Source organism: Schistocerca serialis, chromosome 9 (assembly GCF_023864345.2).
Source record: "Schistocerca serialis cubense isolate TAMUIC-IGC-003099 chromosome 9, iqSchSeri2.2, whole genome shotgun sequence".
In the NCBI taxonomy this organism is placed as follows: Eukaryota; Metazoa; Arthropoda; class Insecta; order Orthoptera; family Acrididae; genus Schistocerca; species Schistocerca serialis.
Window position 1 is genome coordinate 416,068,545 of NC_064646.1, and position 19,611 is coordinate 416,088,155.

The window sequence follows — 19,611 nt, forward strand, 5'->3', positions numbered from 1 at the left end:
AAGTTATGTAATCACTGTCGAATGTAATATTACATACACTTTGAAATGACCCTAACTTTTCATTAAATTCAGACTCTATATTGGTACACTTGTCCTCAATATCAAATTCTAATTTCTGGGTCAACTTCTGAAATTGATCATCCTGCTTTTGGTTATTTTATTCATTTGTACAGTTAAAGAATTATTTAATTCATTCTTTAAATGCACTTGTAAATTTTCCACTCTATCATTTAACACCTCAAATTTAGAATTTAAAGCTTCACCCTGTGCTTCTAGTTTTTCAAAAGCTTCACTCTGTGCTGCTAGTTTTTCGTTTAAGGAAACATTTTGGTCACTTAGTTGTGCTTCTAGTTTTTCACTTAAAGAAAGATTTTGGTCACTTAGTTCTTGTCTCTGTACGTCTAACTTAGTATTTAACTGAGTATTCACTGAGTCTAACTTCAGACTTAATCCCTTAATTAAATTTGCTACTTCAGTCCAGTCTGGCATGTCCTTAGTCACTGTCATCGCCATGGGTGGTTCTACAGTTTCTGTTGGTTGTTGTTCCTTCTCCATAGTCCTAATTTTCTTTCATCTTGTGGTCATTAAAAACAAACACCTCTGTGAATAATAACCATCCTAGTTTACATTCAAGTATTATCATCTTGAGCTCACCCAGCATGGGTTTGTAGGCTGCGTCGGTGAGGTGTAAAAATGGTACCGGTGAACCACACGGGCACCAGCAGTGTCAAAAGTTGGTCGCGGTGTCGGCGGGTGCAAAGTCAACAACTCAAACAGTAACCAGCAATGATGGCGGGTTACTGTGACTGCGTTGGCGTCGGCTGGTTACTGTGTCGGCGTCGGCTGGTTACTGCGTGTGTGAGGATTGCTTCCCCCCCCCCCCACCCCCACCCCCCCACCCCCACCCCGAACCAAATCTTCTTAATTGAATCTTGCAGACAAATTTTTTCGTCTCATTATTATATGTTGCTATGGCAACTCTCAACTTTTTCTCATCTCAATCTTCTTTAAAAAATTCCTCATTTTCGTGTCCTGCTCACTTTGGTCGCCATGTTCTGGCAGTTTCCGGTGATTAAGGGTGAGAGTGTGGTACCGGTATGCAAGACTCACACTCCCCCTTGGCTATCGAACTTACTTGGAGTTGCTACGCCAGCCTTCTTTTTGGGATAGCTGTCTGCGATGTTCTGCACAACTTCTTCTCTGAAGATAAGGTGCTACTTTGGAGGAATTTTCTATACTTTTAAAATAACTCCGTACACTCGAGAATACTCTGAACTCAATCTCACTGTATTTTCATCACACATAACAGTTTCCATACAACTAAAACATTTTTCATAAGCTCGACACCTTCTCGTCTGTCAGAAACTATCACATTCATTTTTCCATAAATACAGTCTTCAAATCTCTCCAAGTTTAACAAGACAACTGTCTGGACCTTACGAAAGTAAGTGAAAGAATGAACAAATAATTGTCTCTTCTCTGATTTCAACCTCATTCAAATGTTCACGCAATAATGTTTGACGTCACACGAAGTACGGCACATTTATTCCTTGAGCTGGGCGTGTAACTTCTTAGGCGGGCTCGGCGACTACCTGCCCCCACCAATCGTCCTTCCGATACATATTGTGGTGCAGTAGATACAGTTCTAATTTACCACATTCATCTCTAAAATAACTCGTGTGTGAGACAGTGGAAATAAGAGGGTCTCGAGAATTTACCCCGAAATTCTCGAGAATTTACCCCGAAATTCTCGAGAATTTACCCCGAAATTCTCGAGGCACTACAATATCAATGTGAACATAACAGCACAAGGGTTTGTCATGACCTGGGTTATGATACAGGTCATGATGTAAATTTGATGTAATTGCTGCTGCGCAACTATACTGTAACATTGGGTACCAGGGAGAGTGCTGATAGCTTCTGGACGGCATGGTGGAGTGGTGCAGTGTGATGCAGTGATGGCTGTGCTCCAACAGATGGGATGTCATAAGCGACGAGCGTAAGTGGCCTTGAATGAAGCTGCGACCGCAACTGCCTGATGAAACGTATGCCGTGGCTTAAGTACACCACGATGCTGGCTTTCAAGGATCACGTGATCTGTGGTCGTAAGATAATCTCTCATACTAACACCATTGTTGTTGCTGCGTGTGCTGCCTGTGTGTGATGATAGTGATTCCTGATGGTGCTTGTTGGCATTGAGACTATAAACAGAATGTTGACAATCAATGCCAAAAAAAACAGAGGAGGTACTGGTAAGATGCATAACTTTTTGCCTCCGAAGGAGAAGCGCCTGTGGGAGTTAGGAGCGGCAACACAAAGGGCATAAACGTCATGCCAGAACAGGAGTAGCAGGGGTCCAGCCCTCATATGCTCCAGTACTGACCTCCAAATCTCTGAACACAGTACACTCACCATTAAACATTAGTGTAGCACTGTACTCTTTCCCACGTGCATCTTTCCAGTGATGCATTAGGCATTGACCATATTATTGTGGGTGACAGTGCGTGACTGCATCAAACAGCACAGGCGGAAGAGCTCCATTTGTACAATGCATTGGGAGACATATTGCAGCATGTCCAAATGCACCAATGATCACCAAACGGTTGTCAACAGTGCTGGTAGAGGAATGGAACACACTACAACAAGAGCTTATTATCAACCTTGTGGCCAGTATGGGACATTCTACAGAGCATACAGTGTTGTCTGTGGTGATCACACACCCTATTAAAAGCCATGTCCCACTTTTTGTAATGTCCAGGGGCCCATCATAAATCACGCTGACTTCTGTCTAATTATTGTCTTTGAATAAAAGTATAATTTCTGTTTGTCCCACTGCATATGTCTTTCCCTTACTTTCTGTACTATACTGTAGTAATTCCAAGTTTAATCAAGCTATGGTACCTGGCAATGAAAATTAAGTTCATCCTTAAGTTTTGCACACAAGTGTATGTACATCTATATCTACATCGACACTCCACAAGCCACCGTACGGTGCAAGGCGGAAGGCACTCTGTACCAATGCTAGTCATTTCCTTTTCTGTTCCACTTGCAAATAGAGCAAGGGGAAAATGACTGTCTATATGCCTCCATATAGGCCCTAATTTCTCGTATCTCATTTTTTGTAGTCCTTACACGCAATGCATGTTAGCAGCAATAGAATCATTTGGGAATCAGTATCAAATATCAGTTCTCTAAATTTTCTCAATGGCGTTCCTTGAAAAGAATGTCACCTTCCCTCCAGGGATCCCCATTTGAGTTCCCGAAGCACCTTCATAACACAAGTTTTTCGAACTGACCGGTAACAAAACTAGCAGCCTGCCTCTGAATTGCTTCGATGTTTTCCTTTAATCCTATCTAGTACGACTCCCAAACACTCTAGTAGTGCTCAAGAATATGTCGTACCAATGTCGTATGTGATGTCCCCTTTACAGACTAGCCACACTTTTCGAAAATTCTGCCAATAAATTGAAGTTGACCATTTGCCTTCCCTACAACAATCCTCACATGCTCATTTCATTTCATATCACTTTGCAGCATTATGCTTGGATATGTAAGTGATGTGACTGTGTCAGGCAGGACACTACTAATACTGTCTCCGAGCACTGTGGGTTTGTTTTTCCCACTCACCTGCATTAACTGACATTTTTCCACATTTAGAGCTAGCCGCCATTCATCACACCAACTAGAAATATTGTCCAAATCATCTTGTGTTTTCTTAAAATCCACTCAACTTTGACATCTTACCAGACATCACAGCATCAGCAGCAAACAATCCCAGATTGCTGCCCAACCTGTCTGCCAAATCATTTATGTATATAGTGAATAATAGCAGTCCTATCACAGTTTCCTGGGGCACTCCTGACGATAGCCTTGTCTCTGATGAACACTCGCTGTTGAGAGCAATGTACTGGGTTCTATAACTTAAAAAGTCTTCTAGCCAAAAAGTTAACATAGTTCAAATGCACATGTAAATATTATGCACCAAACTTTGCTACAAATTAGCATCGAAGCTTTGGACGTACTCAGTCACCTTATGCATTGCTTCATGGAAGTTGGTGAAGGGTCCTTTGTAGGCTCAATTTGGAAAGTCTTTGACTGTATGTCGGGGTGTTTGTGTATTGGCTCTGCAGTCACATTTTGCAGATGATATCTTCTCCCATTTATGGAGGACATTAGCACTTCTGCCGTGACAATTGCATATTTGATTTAATGTCGTCCATACTTTGAGAGATAGGTTGAAACCAGCAGACTTCTCTGTGATCGTGAAACTTCGACATTGTGGTGGGCAGTGCTGCTGTCAGTGTTATTTTCAGGCATTGTGAACCTCAAAGTTCGGTTTTATCCATTTTTTAGCAGTTACTAGTGCTACTTTCCTTTATATGTCTTCTGCAATCCAGGTCAGCTGCTTCATTATGTATAGGTTACTGAAGGTTGTAGTTAATCTTGTGGCACTCTCTAAATAGGGCAGTTTTACACCATATCACCATTGGTGGTGTATGGTTCAAGGAACTGTAATTGAAATAATGTCATGATGATCTTCCCTTTGGCAAAAGATTCTGAATTAGTTCCTGTCATGTCTCCTGGATGAGCTGTAAAGAGGGAAGTAACCATGACAAAAAGAATGAAAAACGAAAGAAAGGACAAAATTCTATGGGCCAGAGCATGAAATGAGTTATGGAAGCTAGACAGTTTTGAAAAGGAAATGAAAAGACTGAATTTAGATGTAGTAGAAGTTAGTGGGGTTAATTTTGAATAGGAAGGGAAGGCAAAGAGTGAGTTAATGTTATCCATTCAGCAACAGGATTACTCTCATGAGAATCAAAACCAAACCAATGCTAACAGTTGTAGTTCACATATACATGCCCACATAAAAATCAAAACTGATGAAACTGAGAAAGCATATGAAGAAATCAAATAGGTAATCATGTGTAAAGGCAAATGAAAACTAGTAACAATATGGGATATAAATGATATAATTGAGGAAAGAATAAAGACAGTCATAGGGGAATATGGATTCAGCAGTAGCATTGTGAATGAAGAAACTTTTCTGCAATAAATTTCATCTAGTAATAACAAATATATTGTTCAAAAATTACAAGAGAAGACGGCTTGAAAAGGTTCAAGAGACACAGAAAGATACCAGCTGAATTACATCATATTCAGACAAAGATTTCAAAGTCAGATGTTAGATTGTATTACATACACAGGAGGAGATACAGACTCATATCATCGTCGTAACCCACTGGACTACCACCTAGGCACTGGGCACCGGCTGAAGTCTCCAACAGCAGCTGCTAGGAGGAGAGACAGGGACCAAATGACAGTACACAATGACTGCACAGGAGCCTTGAGCACCATCTGCCACACGTCTGTGTAGGCAATTTCCACCCAGCGCTCTGCTTTCATTCAGATCTAACTCTTCGTGCAATTCACTTTATTTGTGAACTGTAACTGTCTGGTCACATGGTACCCCTAACATTGTACTCATTGTTAGACTTTGTGTTTGTAATCAGAAAATATACTTGTTCTAGCAATGGTGGTGTATTTTTTATATTGTGTATTACAACATAGGCTGAAACTTAAGGGAATTGACGGGAAGAAACAGTTTGCAAGAGTGTAGGATGCTGAAATATTGAGGATTTGCAATATGTGTTTGCAGTTCTATGAAGTTGTGCATATTATGATAATGAGTACTGAAGTAGGAGGTTTAGTTGAGGAGAAATTGGCATCCCTAAAATGGGTTATCACAGAAGATTGACAGACAGATGTAGGTATTAGGAAAGTAACTGCAGATAACATTTAGATAACGAAAGAAAAACCAGAGAAATTGGTATAGGCATGTGCATTCAAATACAGAGATACACAAACAGGCAGAATACGGCACTGCAGTTGGCAATGCCTATGTAAGATGACAAGTGTCTGGCGCAGTTGTTAAATCAATTACTGCTGCTACAGCGGCAGGTTATCAAGATTTCAGTGAGTTTGACGACTGACCTATGGGACAGCATTTCTGAGGTGATGATGAAGTGGGGATTTTCCTGTATGACAATTTCACAAGTGTACGGTGAATATCAGGAATCTAGTGAAACATCAAGTCTCCGACATTGCTACGGCCAGAAAAATTTCCTTCAAGAACGGAACCAACTACAACTGAAGAGAATTGTTCAGCATGACAGAAGTGCAATCCCTCTGCAAATTGCTGCAGATTTCAGTGCTGGGCCATCAATAAATGTCAGCGTGCAAACCATTCAACAAAATATCGTTAATATGGGCTAGCAGAGTCAAAGACCCACTCGTGTACACTTGATGACTGCATGACACAAATCATTACGCTTCGCCTGGGCCTATCAGCATCGACATTGGCCTGTTGGAAACATGTTGCCTGGTCGGACGAGTCTCGTTTGAAATTGTATTGAGTGGGTGGACATGTACGGGTATGGAGACAACCTCATGAATCCATGGACCCTACATGTCAGCAGGGAACTGTTAAACCGGGTGGAGGCTCTGTAATGGAGTGGGGCGTGTGCAGGTGAAGTGATATGAGACCCCTGATGAGACCTGCTCTTTAATGGTGTGGGGCATGTGCAGTTGGAGTGATATGGAATCCCTGATGACACCTGCATCCATTCAGTCCATTGTGCATTCCCATGGACTTGGTCAATTCCAGCAGGACAGTGTGACACCCTACATATCCAGAATTGCCACAGAGTAGCTCCAGGAACATTCTTCTGAGTTTAAACACTTTCGCTGGCCACCAAACTCCCCAGACACAGAAGGAATAATTACATCATTTTCAGCAAAAGAGTGGAATGCAGGAATGTAAGTCACTCAGGAGCGAAATTAACTGAAAATGCAAAGAATCTAAAGCTCTATGGTTGCTAGAAAAATGTGAAAAAAAAGAAAGAATTTGTTGTTGAAAGGCAGATTCAGCATTCAGACACTCAAAAAGAGAGACTCTTAAAAACAAAGATGACAATATTATGAGTGCAAAAATTATATCACAGTTAAATGCAGATGAAAGGAATAGTACAGTGAGGGGATCTTCTGGAGGAAGGAACTACTTGCTGATATGTTAGAGTAACAAATGGGTGTCACTTTGGAGACATGGAGGAACTCATACAGTATTAGGATCAGTGTTTGACAAGTTTTGAAAGACTCATTATCACGCAAGCCATATGGGATGTACGAGGGCGGTTCAGAAAGTAACCACCGATTGGTCACAGTGCGGGTTGTGGGGGGAGTAGCGACGCCATCTGTGCATTCATGCACTCAACAGGTCAGTCGGCATCAAGCCGTGGTCGAGTGAACGTTGTACCTGCGCTAGTTTAGTTTTTGTGGCAGTTTGAAATGTGTGCTGCAATAGAAAACCCCGCCAAATGTGAAGTGCGTGCTGTCATAAGGTTTTTTACAGCCAAAGGATATTCTGCAGCAGCTTTTCACCGTGAGCTTTGTGCCGTGTACGGACCAAGAGTTATGAGTGAAGGAGTTGTCCGTGAATGGGTACGTTTATTTAAAAGTGGACGAGAAAACGTTCATGATGAAGAGAGGAGTGGTAGACCATCATTGGTGACTGACGAACTCGTTCAGACAGTTGATGAAAAAGTTCGTGAAAATCGACGTTTCTCAATGTCGGAGTTGTCTACTGGTTTTCCACAGATTTCTAGGACTCTCTTGTACGAGATAGTGACAGCAAGATTGGGTTACTGTAAGTTCTGTGCACGATGGGTGCCCAAAATTCTTACCGACCACCACAAAACTCAAAGAATGGCCTCTGCATTAGACTTTCTGTCACGTTATGAGGACGAAGGAGAACCATTGTTAAACAGAATCGTGACCGGTGACGAAACCTGGATTAAGTACGTGAACCCTGAGACAAAAGAACAATCAAAGACGTGGGCACATTCAAATTCACCTACCAAACCAAGAAAAGCCTCGCAAGATTTTTCTGCCAGAAAACTGATGGCAACGGTGTTTTGGGATGCCAAAGGGGTGTTGTTGGTTGAATTCATGGAACGTGGTACGACCATTAATCAAGACGTGTACTGTGAAACAATAAAAAAGTTATGACGGGCTATACAGAACAAACGCCGTGGTATGCTGACTTCCGGTATCGTTTTTTTACACGATAACGCTCGTCCTCACTCTGCTCGCAGAACAACGGCCCTTTTTGAGTCCTTCAAGTGGGACGTTATCAACCATCCACCTTACAGCCCAGACCTGGCGCCAAGTGATTATCACCTCTTCATGCATTTGAAGAAATGGCTCGGGTCACAGCGGTTTGATGACGACGAAGAGCTCAAAGATGCGGTCACAGGCTGGCTCCAGGCACAAGCGAGTGATTTTTATGCAGAAGGAATTTCAAAGCTTGTGAAGAGATACGATAAGTGCCTCAATCGCTATGGAGACTATGTAGAAAAATAGTGCAAAGATGTAGTTGTAAGATGTATATATTAAAATATTTTTATTTAACTTGGTGTATTTTTTTAAATCAACCGGAGGTTACTTTCTGAACGGCCCTCGTATAATATTCCTTCAGACTTTCTAAAATCATTGTGGGAATTGACAACTACACTCATGCTCTTAAATTAAGGATAATTGCAGAATGTGGTGCCACACAACATGGCACTACACAACACTGGTTCTAACAGCATAGGCACATAGGGAACACACATGACACAGATCTGTAAGTCTACGGTATTGGTGATAAGTTGAGAATAAGGTGAGAATCACTGTTCAGACTATACCTGGACTCATCTGTGAACATAACCTGGGACCACTGTTCCAATGGACATGGACTGTGACCTCGACACCGGGCTTTGCAGACCCTCCTGTGACCAGGGGTCAGTGGAATGCACCTTGCAGGTCTCTGGGCGAATAAACCATGTCTGTTCAGTCATCTGTAGACTGTGTCTGGAGACAACTGTTCCAGTGGCTGCAGTAAGGTCCTGAGCAGGGCTACTTGCAGTACTCCTTGGCTGTCAGCGGGCACTGATGGTGAGATATCGGTCTTCTTTTGGTGTTGTACACTGTGGATGTCCCGTACTGTAGAGCCTGGACATGTTTCCTGTCTGCTGGAATCATTGCCATAATCTTGAGATCACACTTTGTGGTACACGGAGGGCCCGTGCTACAACCTGCTGTGTTTGACCAGCCTCCAGTTGTTCTAGTATTCTACCCGTCATAACGTCATCAATATGTGTTCTTTGAGCCATTTTCAACACAGTCACCATTAGCATGTCTGAAAACGTCTGCACACATTTACTCGCTGCCCGTACTCCGACATACATCAACACACCTCTGCGTATGTGGACTGCTGCCAGCGCCACCATGCTACCACAGGTCAGATGCACCACATGGTCATACCATGAGGTGATTTAAACCCACAAACCACCCACCGGAGTGTTGTTTCACCTTGTATCAGCATTATCCTTAATTTATGAGCACAAATGTAGATGATGATTCAAGATAGTAAGTACAATCTATGAGACTGGAGACATACCATCAGTTTTTTTGGAAGAATATCACTATAGAATCTTGAAGGTATCAGGGGCAAATAAAGGCAAGAACTACTGTACAATCAGCTTACAAAATCATGCGTTCAAGTTACTGAATAGAATAATATGCAGCAGAATATGAAATAAAAGTTAGGTCTCTATGGTGATTATAAGCTGACTTTAGGAAAAGTAAATGCATGAGAAAGGCAGCTTGGATACTCATAATAACAGAAGGAAGAGTTAATGTTCAGAGTTGTGCAAAATGTTTGAAACATTAGAAAAAAACAGTTGTACACTGTATGGAAAGATGTGCAACATAAAATGTGCACGAGAATCAAGAGGCAACAACAAGACTGGTAGACTAACAGAGAAGTGCTCAGATTAAAAAGGCTGTAAGACAGGCATGCGGTCTCTGCCCTCTGCTGTTCAATTGGTTGAGTATTGGGGTTAAGGGATTTACACTCAGAATCAATGGATATCAATGATATGGTCCACGCAAGAGACCATTATGTTCTGTGAAAGTGAGAGAGAATTACTGGCCTTACTGAAAGGAATGAACCGTTCACTCAGTTGGTAATGAGACCCCTCTCACAGATGGGTTAGAAGTGCAAGTCTGTCATATAATGTCTTAAGAAGCACCTAGCCAAGTTAAAAAGAGTCATGAAAATCATGCAGACATTCAGTAATTGGACAAAAATATGGAAACACAACAGATTACCATGCCAAATACAATATGTGGACCTTATGAGACAAAATGGCCACTTAATCCATGGCAGTAATGCAACATTGCTGGGTAACAGTGGGGCCCTGGAATAACAAGATATCCCTGCCCAAAATCATCACCAGATCCCGAGTATGTTTCACTCATGGGGCATAAGCTCAGCCAGAAGTTGGATACAGTGCAAAATAAGACTCATTCAACAAAATGACTTTCTTCCAATGCTCCATAGTCCAGATTTTATGGCTCTGACATCATGTTTTCCTATTACGGGTATTTGCATCACTGATGGGTGGTTTTGGAATTATAGCTTTCCCTGCAATTTCCTAGATTAGATTAGTTTTTTGTTCCATTGATCCGTGTTGAGGAGATCCTCGTGGATATAGAACATGTCACTTTTATTTTTATTTTTTTTAAGCTGAAATAACAATACCAATAGTATGAATATATACAATACATCATTCGTTTTTATTAAAAAATTCGTCAATGGAGTAGAAGGAGTTGGCCACTAGTAAGTCTTTCAGGCTCCTTTTAAACTGATCTTTACTTGTAACTAAATTTTTTTTGTTTGCTGGCAAATTATTGAAGATGAGTGTTCCTGAGTAGTGGACCCCTTTTTGAACTAAAGTAAGTGCTTTTAAGTCCTTGTGCAGATCATTTTTGTTCCTGGTATTGTATGTATGAACTGAGCTGTTTGTTGGAAAAAGAGATATATTATTTAGGACAAATTTCATTAAGGAGTAAATATACTGAGAAGCAGTAGTTAGTATACCCAGTTCTTTGAAGAGGTTTTTTGGTGAAGATGAACTGGCAATTTCTGATTACTTTCTGTTAAACATTGTTTAAATGGAGGCTGTATGCTAAAATCTGACTCCTGTTCATCTGTTTTCTCAAACTGAGTGTGTCTGCCAATCTCTCTTAAAACTCATTTTCTATCCCCCTTCCCTATCCTAAAAAAGGCATCCCTCTGACACCTGTGACCACTGGTATTTTACCACTTGTGACAGTGTCCCCCCTTAAGTTTTCTGCAATCAACCCAGACAGTTTTCCCTTCCCTTTCCTATTGAGGTGAAGACCATGCCTAGTGTAGTCCCACCTATCAATAGCATCCACAGGAATCAAACCAATATGGGACCCTATATCCGTCCTAAGCAGCCACTCCAACCCCAAGTTCGCCCTCCCTACAGAAGAGTTCAAATGAGGCCGATCATGGTGTCTCAACACAGACACAAATCCCACACTCGTATGCTTCGTTGCTGATGCTATCTTCACCAGGTCACTCTCTATGGAATATTCAGAGTCTCTGTCAGTGCTGTTTCCCGGACCACCCACTATAACCATGGCATCCTCCTTCGTGAAATCCTTGCATAAAGAACCTATATTCTCTGTTACCTGACCCAGATCTGCACTAGGCTTGAAAAAGTTTGTGACCTGGTACTCTGGACCTAGATTTTCCCGCAGTAGTTGGCCAACACCTCTACCATGGGAACTACCTAACAACAGAACTTTCTTTCTTTTTACAAATTTCCTTACCTTTTTCAAGTCCGTGAAAGCTGCTTGTGCCCTTTCTACAGCTTCAGCTGCATGAGGCTCATTCGGTTCTGACTGAGGCAACAGGTCAAATCTATTTTCAAGATTTATCACAAAGCTGTCTGATGCTCTCCTTTGCCTGTTCCTCCTATTACCTGTTGCCACTTCCCACCTCTGTTCACCCTTCTCCCTCTTTAACCTGTCCAGATCCTCCCTTGCCTTGTCTAGGTCAGCTTGAAGAGCTGCAATTTTCCCTTCCTGTTCCAGTATTTTCCTATCTCTACTGCAGATCCTACAATACCACTGGTGAGCCTCATTTATGTCCCCATTTCCCACACCACTACATTCGCCCCAATGAAAGAAACTACAACACCCATCACACCATACCCCAGATCTAACGATCCTACGGCATGTCACACACTTCTCACTCATGGCAAAAACAGAAATCGTATAAACTGATTTAAGTACTGACTAATATGTAAACAAAGGACCCTAGAAACTATTCGGGCAGGTATAAATAAATTGAAAGAGTAATGAATAAAAAAACTGGTAATTACTTATAAGTTTAAGTCACTGTTTACTTACGATACGCGCGCGTGAAATTAAGCCTAAAATCTGTGCTATAGGTGCGAGAAGGAAAATAAACTTCGTACCCCGTTTAATCTTATTTAACACTTCACTAATGTAACAACAATTATAATATATTTATATCAACTGGAAACGTTACTTATGATTCGCGTGCGTGAAATTAGGCCTAGGATTCGCACTACAGGCGCGAGAAGAAAAATACGCTTCTTACACCGTTCAATCTTATTTTATACTTCACTAACACTTCCACTAATTTAACAACACTTATATTATATTTATAACACCTGTAGATGTTTAAAAATAGCTTAATAACAACAATTTTTATAATTATTTAGTGCAGCAAATACTCGAAGAGTCCGCGTTGGCGCAATGTTGCCAACTTATGGAATTCCCTTTATGTTCTTTTGGTGCTGACAGCATTCCTCATTGTGTTTCCATATTTTTCTTCCAGCCCCTGTATACGCTACTAAAAGTATCAAGGCTGGGAGAAAAGCCCCAGTTATACTTAATGGAAATGAAAGTAAATGTACAGCAGTGAACAATGGTTTATCATGGGAAAGAACACTGTTCAATATTGTGTTTAACTTATGTGCCGCAGACATGGTGACAGTGTCATTCATAAATTTGCATATGCCAGGATATAACTGTAGCATGCCAGGGCAAACAGTGTTTGTTTCTGATTTCATAACTACCTCCTTGCTATTGCAGACAGGAGAAGCTGTTTGCAGCTTCTAAAAAATTAGACAGGACTCTGTGATTATACATAGGTTCTATAAATACAGGGTGATTATAATTAAAATTAAACTTTCAAAACGCTGTAGAAATAGCACCACTGCAAGATGGCACCCCTCCGCACATTGCAAATCTAGTTGAGCACCTGCTGAAGCGCCATTTCAGAAATGATAGAATTATTGACCACCATTTCCCTACAGCGTGGCCATCCTGATCACTTTATCTTAATCTGTATGACTTCTGGGTGTAGGTCTATCTGAAAAATGTTGTGTTCAGTGTTCCAGCTGCAAACTTAGCTGCATTGAAGGCAAGCATTGCCCAACACATTCTGAACATGACCCCGGAAACACTTCGATCAGTTGTGGAACATGCTGTTTCTCAATTTCAACTTGTTGCAGAAAACAGTGGACAGCATATTGAACAAGTTTTGCGCCAGTCACGCGGAAATTAATAACCTGATTTGATTTTGATTGATGCTTTTTATGAAGTTTTTGGCCACAGGACAATAAAAAACTGATGTGAGTGATGCTTTGTATGTGGTTTTTGGCCACAGGACAATTAAAAACCGATTTTTCCCATCCGATATGATATGACTTTGCTGTGGTGGATGGGCTTATGTAACTTAACAGTATCCCACTTGTACACCCATGCACACTGAGTAGTACAGTTTGCTTAACATCAAATGTACACATTAGGCATTGTTGTATGATTCATTTGTCGTTGACCACTATTAAATTATGATACTAACAGTGCCATCTATTGCTACATTTGGTAACTATTTATATTTCTTCTGCCATAGGTTTTCCCCCTTCTCCGATAATATTTCGTTGCAATTTGACGTCATTATGACCAGTGGTATCATTTCTACAGCGGTTTGAAAGTTCAACTTTAATTATAATCACCCTGTATTACATCAAATGACACTTGCAGCCTAATTCATATAAGACAGTGGAGTGATGCACCGCAATAATAGGGAGACAAATAGGAACTTACAACTGTCTTTGGGCAGTGTATAAGGCTTGAGGACAGACCCAAGTGCCTTAGAGTATCTTGTTTTAACAGAGACACTGGTACCCAGGTCCCAACTTTGTAGATAAGAGGAGCACTAGACAACTTTGATACAAGCAAGGAATATGGGAAGATCTGGAACATATCCAAACTACCCTTGTGACTGGCACAACTTGTAAGGTGGAAGGCTTCAACCTCACTATGTAAAGTGTGGTTGGCACTAAATAAGTGTGGGAGTAGATGGAGCAAGATTGTGGTAGTGTGGGGCCTATGAGATGGGCTCTCTGTGTGACATTGGCGAGGTGCAGTCTATGGAACACTTTTGGGGTGTGACATATGTCTGCTGGACAAGACCTGCCAGATTTGGTCATTCACCAAAATGCAACACTTGAACTGGTAGAGATAATTAGCACAGTAGTGCAGAAGTGATGGTCTTCACCGGCCGGAGTAGCTGTGTGGTTCTAGGCACTACAGTCTGGAGCTGAGTGACCGCTACGGTCACAGGTTCGAATCCTGCCTCGGGCATGGATGTGTGTGATGTCCTTAGGTTAGTTAGGCTTAATTAATTCTAAGTTCTAGGCGACTGATGACCTGAGATGTTAAGTTGTATAGTGCTCAGACTCATTTGAACTATTTTTTTTTTTTTTTGTGGTGTACTTTTATGTCTTTGAGAATTATATCAACAATTTCATGGTACCAAATGAACAAATTTAAAAGACTGTAAGAGAAGGAATGAAGGCAAAAATGAAGGAAGGGCCAACACAAAGGAGGTTGTCAAATGTAATACATTAGGAAGCACTGTGTCTTGACTTCTTGACTACAGGAAGGTGTTTGACTGTGTTGTCTGGAAAAAGTTGTGACAGATGCTTGAAGAGTTTGATAGCACTGATCAAAAGTCTGTACAATGATCACTTCTCAACTGTGGGGGGCAAGTGCTGACATGTATGATTGCTGCAATGTATCTAAAGGATCAGACAAGGGTAGTGTCCCATCACCCCTCCAACTGTTCAACATTTATGCTGAACATGACATTAGGAAAGTTCTTCATTGGCAGAACTGCCGATTTGCCCGTGACACTGTGCTATTAGCCAACAGCAAAGATGATCTTGCTGTGAGGTTGTGATAAATTTAAAGGACATTAGTCTGTCATACGGATTAGACATCAATATCTGCTAGTCCAAACCCGTGGTAATTGATCAGGGGGTACACTACCAACTCTCAGGTCAATTAAAGGAATTGGAAATTGCACATTTCTTCATCTGTCTAGGGTCAACTATCTGCAGCATGGGAAGCTGTGAATATGGATGAGAAGGCAAGTGGCTATGAAGGAGATCACAAAGATCTGGCAGGACAGGACGATAATGAACAGAACAAGAATTTATTTTTTTGAAACAGTTCTTTCATGTATGTGAAACTTGGAACCTCAAACCAAAGACATGCCGCATAGAAAATCAATCATAAAAAGAAGTACTGTAACATGTCCATTATTGAGCAACTTCCTATCTCCAGGGTCCTTCCTTATTGTGTCAACCAAATCATTGTCCAGTTCTTTGGTCATATTGTGAGGCGAGATGGAGAAAATGTAGGAAAAAATAACCATGAGATGGCAGACATAATTCCAAATAGCAGAACTGCTGGCAGGTAGGTAGATACAGACAAGAAGTTCTCCAGTCTACCTCTTTAGCAGGCTCTAAGAGAAGCTGATATCCATCTGGGATGGAGTTACCTGGTTTGCAGGGTCACAGCACTCAGCAATGAGTATGAAAAATTGTAGTGATGGTGTTCCATCAATTAAATCTTGTTTTTAGAGACCTCCTTCAGTGTTTGACTCCTCTTTCTCTTTTATATTGTTACATGCTGCCAGTGTTAGTCCTCTCTCCTTCTTAATTCGAATCTGAATGTTTACTGTATTCCTATAGTTCAATGCCAAGACTCTTACTGTGGTGGTGATCATGATCATCAAGATGAATGAAAGCAAATCATACTTGTATTTCAGTGATATAAAAGCAGCAGTTTAGAAGGGGATTGCTTTGTGGATGTGAATGAAATAGGGTTGGGTATTACACAGATAATTAGTGAAAATTGACAATATTATACAGTGAATTACATAATAAAATATTAGTAACCATATGCATGCTGCATGTTTGTAGAGTTCCTCTGAAATTAGCCTCCATTCATTCATGTGGATTGCATGAAAAGTGTGTATTTATTTTAAAGGTTTTTTTTAAGTGACTTGAAAAAAAAATTGTGGGATAGTTACATATTGAAGGACTGATGAGCTAAATGAATAGTTTAATCTGAAAAATCATTTATTGAAACTTTTACATCTTAGTCCTTCACTTTGAAGTCTGGGCAGAAGTGTGTTTGATGATTCAAGAACAACTTTGGGAAGATGCTAATGCTTGTTTTTCTGTAAATATAATTTTCACTTTATCAGTTTCATTTATTTTTATCTGTTCCATATTCAGATTACATACTAAAGTGAGAGATTTTGCTCAGAAATATGATTCTGTTATTCTACTGCAATTGCTTGAAATTTTAATGTATATCATATTACTGTCAAATGATTGCCAACAATTTATCGTAAAATATGTCTAACAAAGAACAAAATCAGGGCACAGTAATGTTCTACATTTCTTATAGTCTTTATTTGCCAGTCTGTACAAATAAAAACGTAAATGTTCATGTGCTCAGAATATTTAATCTCTCTAAGTTCTTTGTTGATTGGTTTGAACTTTTGAAACAGTGTAGCTTTCAAATATGCACATTTCTTTAATATATACACAGGATAGGATGTCATATATAAAGGGGAAACATTGTTACTAAAAATCTGTTCAAAATCTTAAGTTCCTCACCGATTGCTTTCAGATTTTTACACATTGTTGCATTTGAATATGTGCATGTTTTATGTACCTATTTCATTAATACATACAGTATATAAATAAATATGTAATATATGAAAGGGGATATTATTGCCAAAAACCTTGAAATGCTCTTAATGTATGTACTTAAAATTTTACATGATAATCTAATGAAAAGAAACAGAGACGTAGACTATATATTTTTAATATATGTAATATATGTGTAATATATTAGGTGGAGACACTGTTACCAAAATATCTCAAAAAGTACTTGACCAATTTACTTCAAATTTTAAGACAGAGGGTTTGGAGGAAATGTACATAGACAGCACAAAGGAGATGGGGAGATAGAGGAAGAGAGGGGGGGGGGGGAGAGGAGGAGATGGAGGGGGGGGGGGGGGAGGAGATGGACAAAGAAGGAGAAGGATTTTATCATTTATGGTCAATCCTCATACTCGTTAGAAATGTGTGCTTTCTTTTCCGTTTAACCAGACTGAGCCACAGCAACACCATGGTTGGGTGCAGCTAGTGATTCTAATAAATGTAAGGCATTTTACTGAAATGCATTGATCTAAACCATGTTTCTTTTTCTACAGGCCCTACATCCTCATATTACAAGCTGGGGGTCTCTATTACGACTCTATGGCAGTCGTTCAGTGAAAAGCATGAAGGAGAAAAAACAGGAAGAACAGGAGATTACATTGCTGCAAAGTAAAGCTGCAATTAATTCTCCAAATTTTGCAATACTGAACAAATTAAAGACTGAAATGAGAAAACTGAAGGCTATGAAGGTAATAAACTGGCCCTGTTTATTATTTTCTTTTCTGTCCTCTTAGTTCTTGTAATTCCACAATAAATCCAATCTTCTCCCTGTTGACTTTCTGCAGAGCCACTGACATATTTTTGACTCATTCCATTTCATTATTGTTAATATTTTTGAGAGTTCCTTATAAACTTTTCTTCAGTATTTGATTGAAATGTCTGAATTAGGTAGTCTGTGGTCAATTCCACGGTTGGTTTCCTACTTCTTTCCTCTGCCAAATTCAAATCTTCTTTCTCCTTTATGGAACTGCTGTTGCCTGTACCAAAGGTTTATCTTTCTTTCTAATAACTGACAGAGAAGGAACATTTTACTGCTCGAATGTGAAAGACTTATCTTCTTTTCTGTATGTGTTTGAGTAAGACAGATCCTAATATGTTTCATGCTCTGTGGCTACAAACTCTTATCCTTACATTTCTTTTGTTACTACCAGTTATTTCTGTCTTCTGTTTGACTGCACTTTGGTGAACATAGTGGAATTTGTATTTCAAATAGCTGAGGTTGTAATACTTTGAGAATTTTCTCCACAAAATAAACCAAAACAACACTCTTATCTGTTCTTCAGATCAGCTAAATTTATTGAAATTTATAGTATCAGTTGGAAATAACAAAGAGAGCCTGCCACTCAACTTGTAAGTCAATTGTGGCAATTCATCTACTGGATTTTTATTCTTAAAAGGATAGGAGCTCAGTAGTTTGGTATAGTAATTAACACCTTTTTTCTTATGCTTGTCTCCTGGTGAACATATCCTACATGAATTTAGGGTCTTCTTTCCTCCTACTGTTGATCATATTCTGCCAGTATTTCCCATTGCGTTAACTATCAGTTTAAAATGTCAACATGAGATGTACAGATTGATTCATCATAGCACATCCTTGTAGTTGAACAGGGTTGTCTTCCAATCAGCTGTGCAATTGGAGGTGACTGTACAGTCCAGCATGACAGGTACACAGTTTGCCATAGTGATGTCAGATGGTCTCAGGTGGAGCAGTTTCATCCTTCCATTTTGTCACACCAGCTGCTTTTCTTTTCCACACGGCTTTATATCACTTACTCTTCATCAGCTGCTTTCTTTGAAAAGAAGTATCTGACAATGGACTAGTGATTTCCAGGATGAGTAGTCATAGGCTAAGGTCTCCTAGTTGTTAACATTAATGTGACATCCATAAATCCTTTCCTCTGACCTCCCATACAGCATTTGCTCACAGTTAACTCATTGTAAAACACCTGTTTGGGAATGCGATTATTGGACATGTGGATTACATTCCCTGACTATTGTAACTGGTTTCTTAAAACCATCATTTCTATACCAGTTGTCTTCAATGACGCTGACATTTGGCATGTTCTTGCCATGTTATATGCAGAACCCTCCTCAGGAGCACTGACGAACTATTGCTTTTAAAGATGCTTTCTGTGTTATGTTTAGGATTCAGATCCGTAGAGAGGGTTGGCAACAACAGTTGAATTGTACATGAAGGTCTTTTTTGCAACATTGACATTGTGATTGTCAAATACTTGTGATATTATTTGGCAATGGATTCACCAGCATGGTTAATTCTGTACTGAACTTCTGCAGCTATACTAACTGATCATGTTGGTAGACATTATGGGATGTGTCCACCCTTAGTGTTTGTGGTGACTTGAACTCTTCTGAGAACACTTTCAATGAGGTGTCTGACTGTCTCTGGAGAAATGGTAGCTCAGTCTTCCACATGAGTTACAACTAAAAATGAGAGTAAATTTGATACTGGGGTCTGGAGTGAAGTTGACATTCTAAGTCATCCCAAAAGTCTTTCGCTGGCTTCAAGTCCAGACTTTCAGCAGGCCAGTCCATTTCAGAAATGTTATTGTCCACAAAT

The 19,611-nt window shown here is 40.1% G+C and overlaps 1 protein-coding gene across 2 annotated transcripts in view; it reads left to right on the forward strand.

Moving 5' to 3' along the window:
* LOC126418956 (microprocessor complex subunit DGCR8) overlaps positions 1–19,611 on the forward strand; it is a 257,886-nt gene that overhangs the window by 197,352 nt on the left and 40,923 nt on the right. For both annotated transcript variants that reach the window (XM_050085999.1, XM_050086000.1), the window contains exon 12: positions 17,528–17,722. In XM_050085999.1, the coding sequence (XP_049941956.1) occupies positions 17,528–17,722 (195 nt within the window). The remainder of the gene's footprint in view (positions 1–17,527; positions 17,723–19,611) is intronic.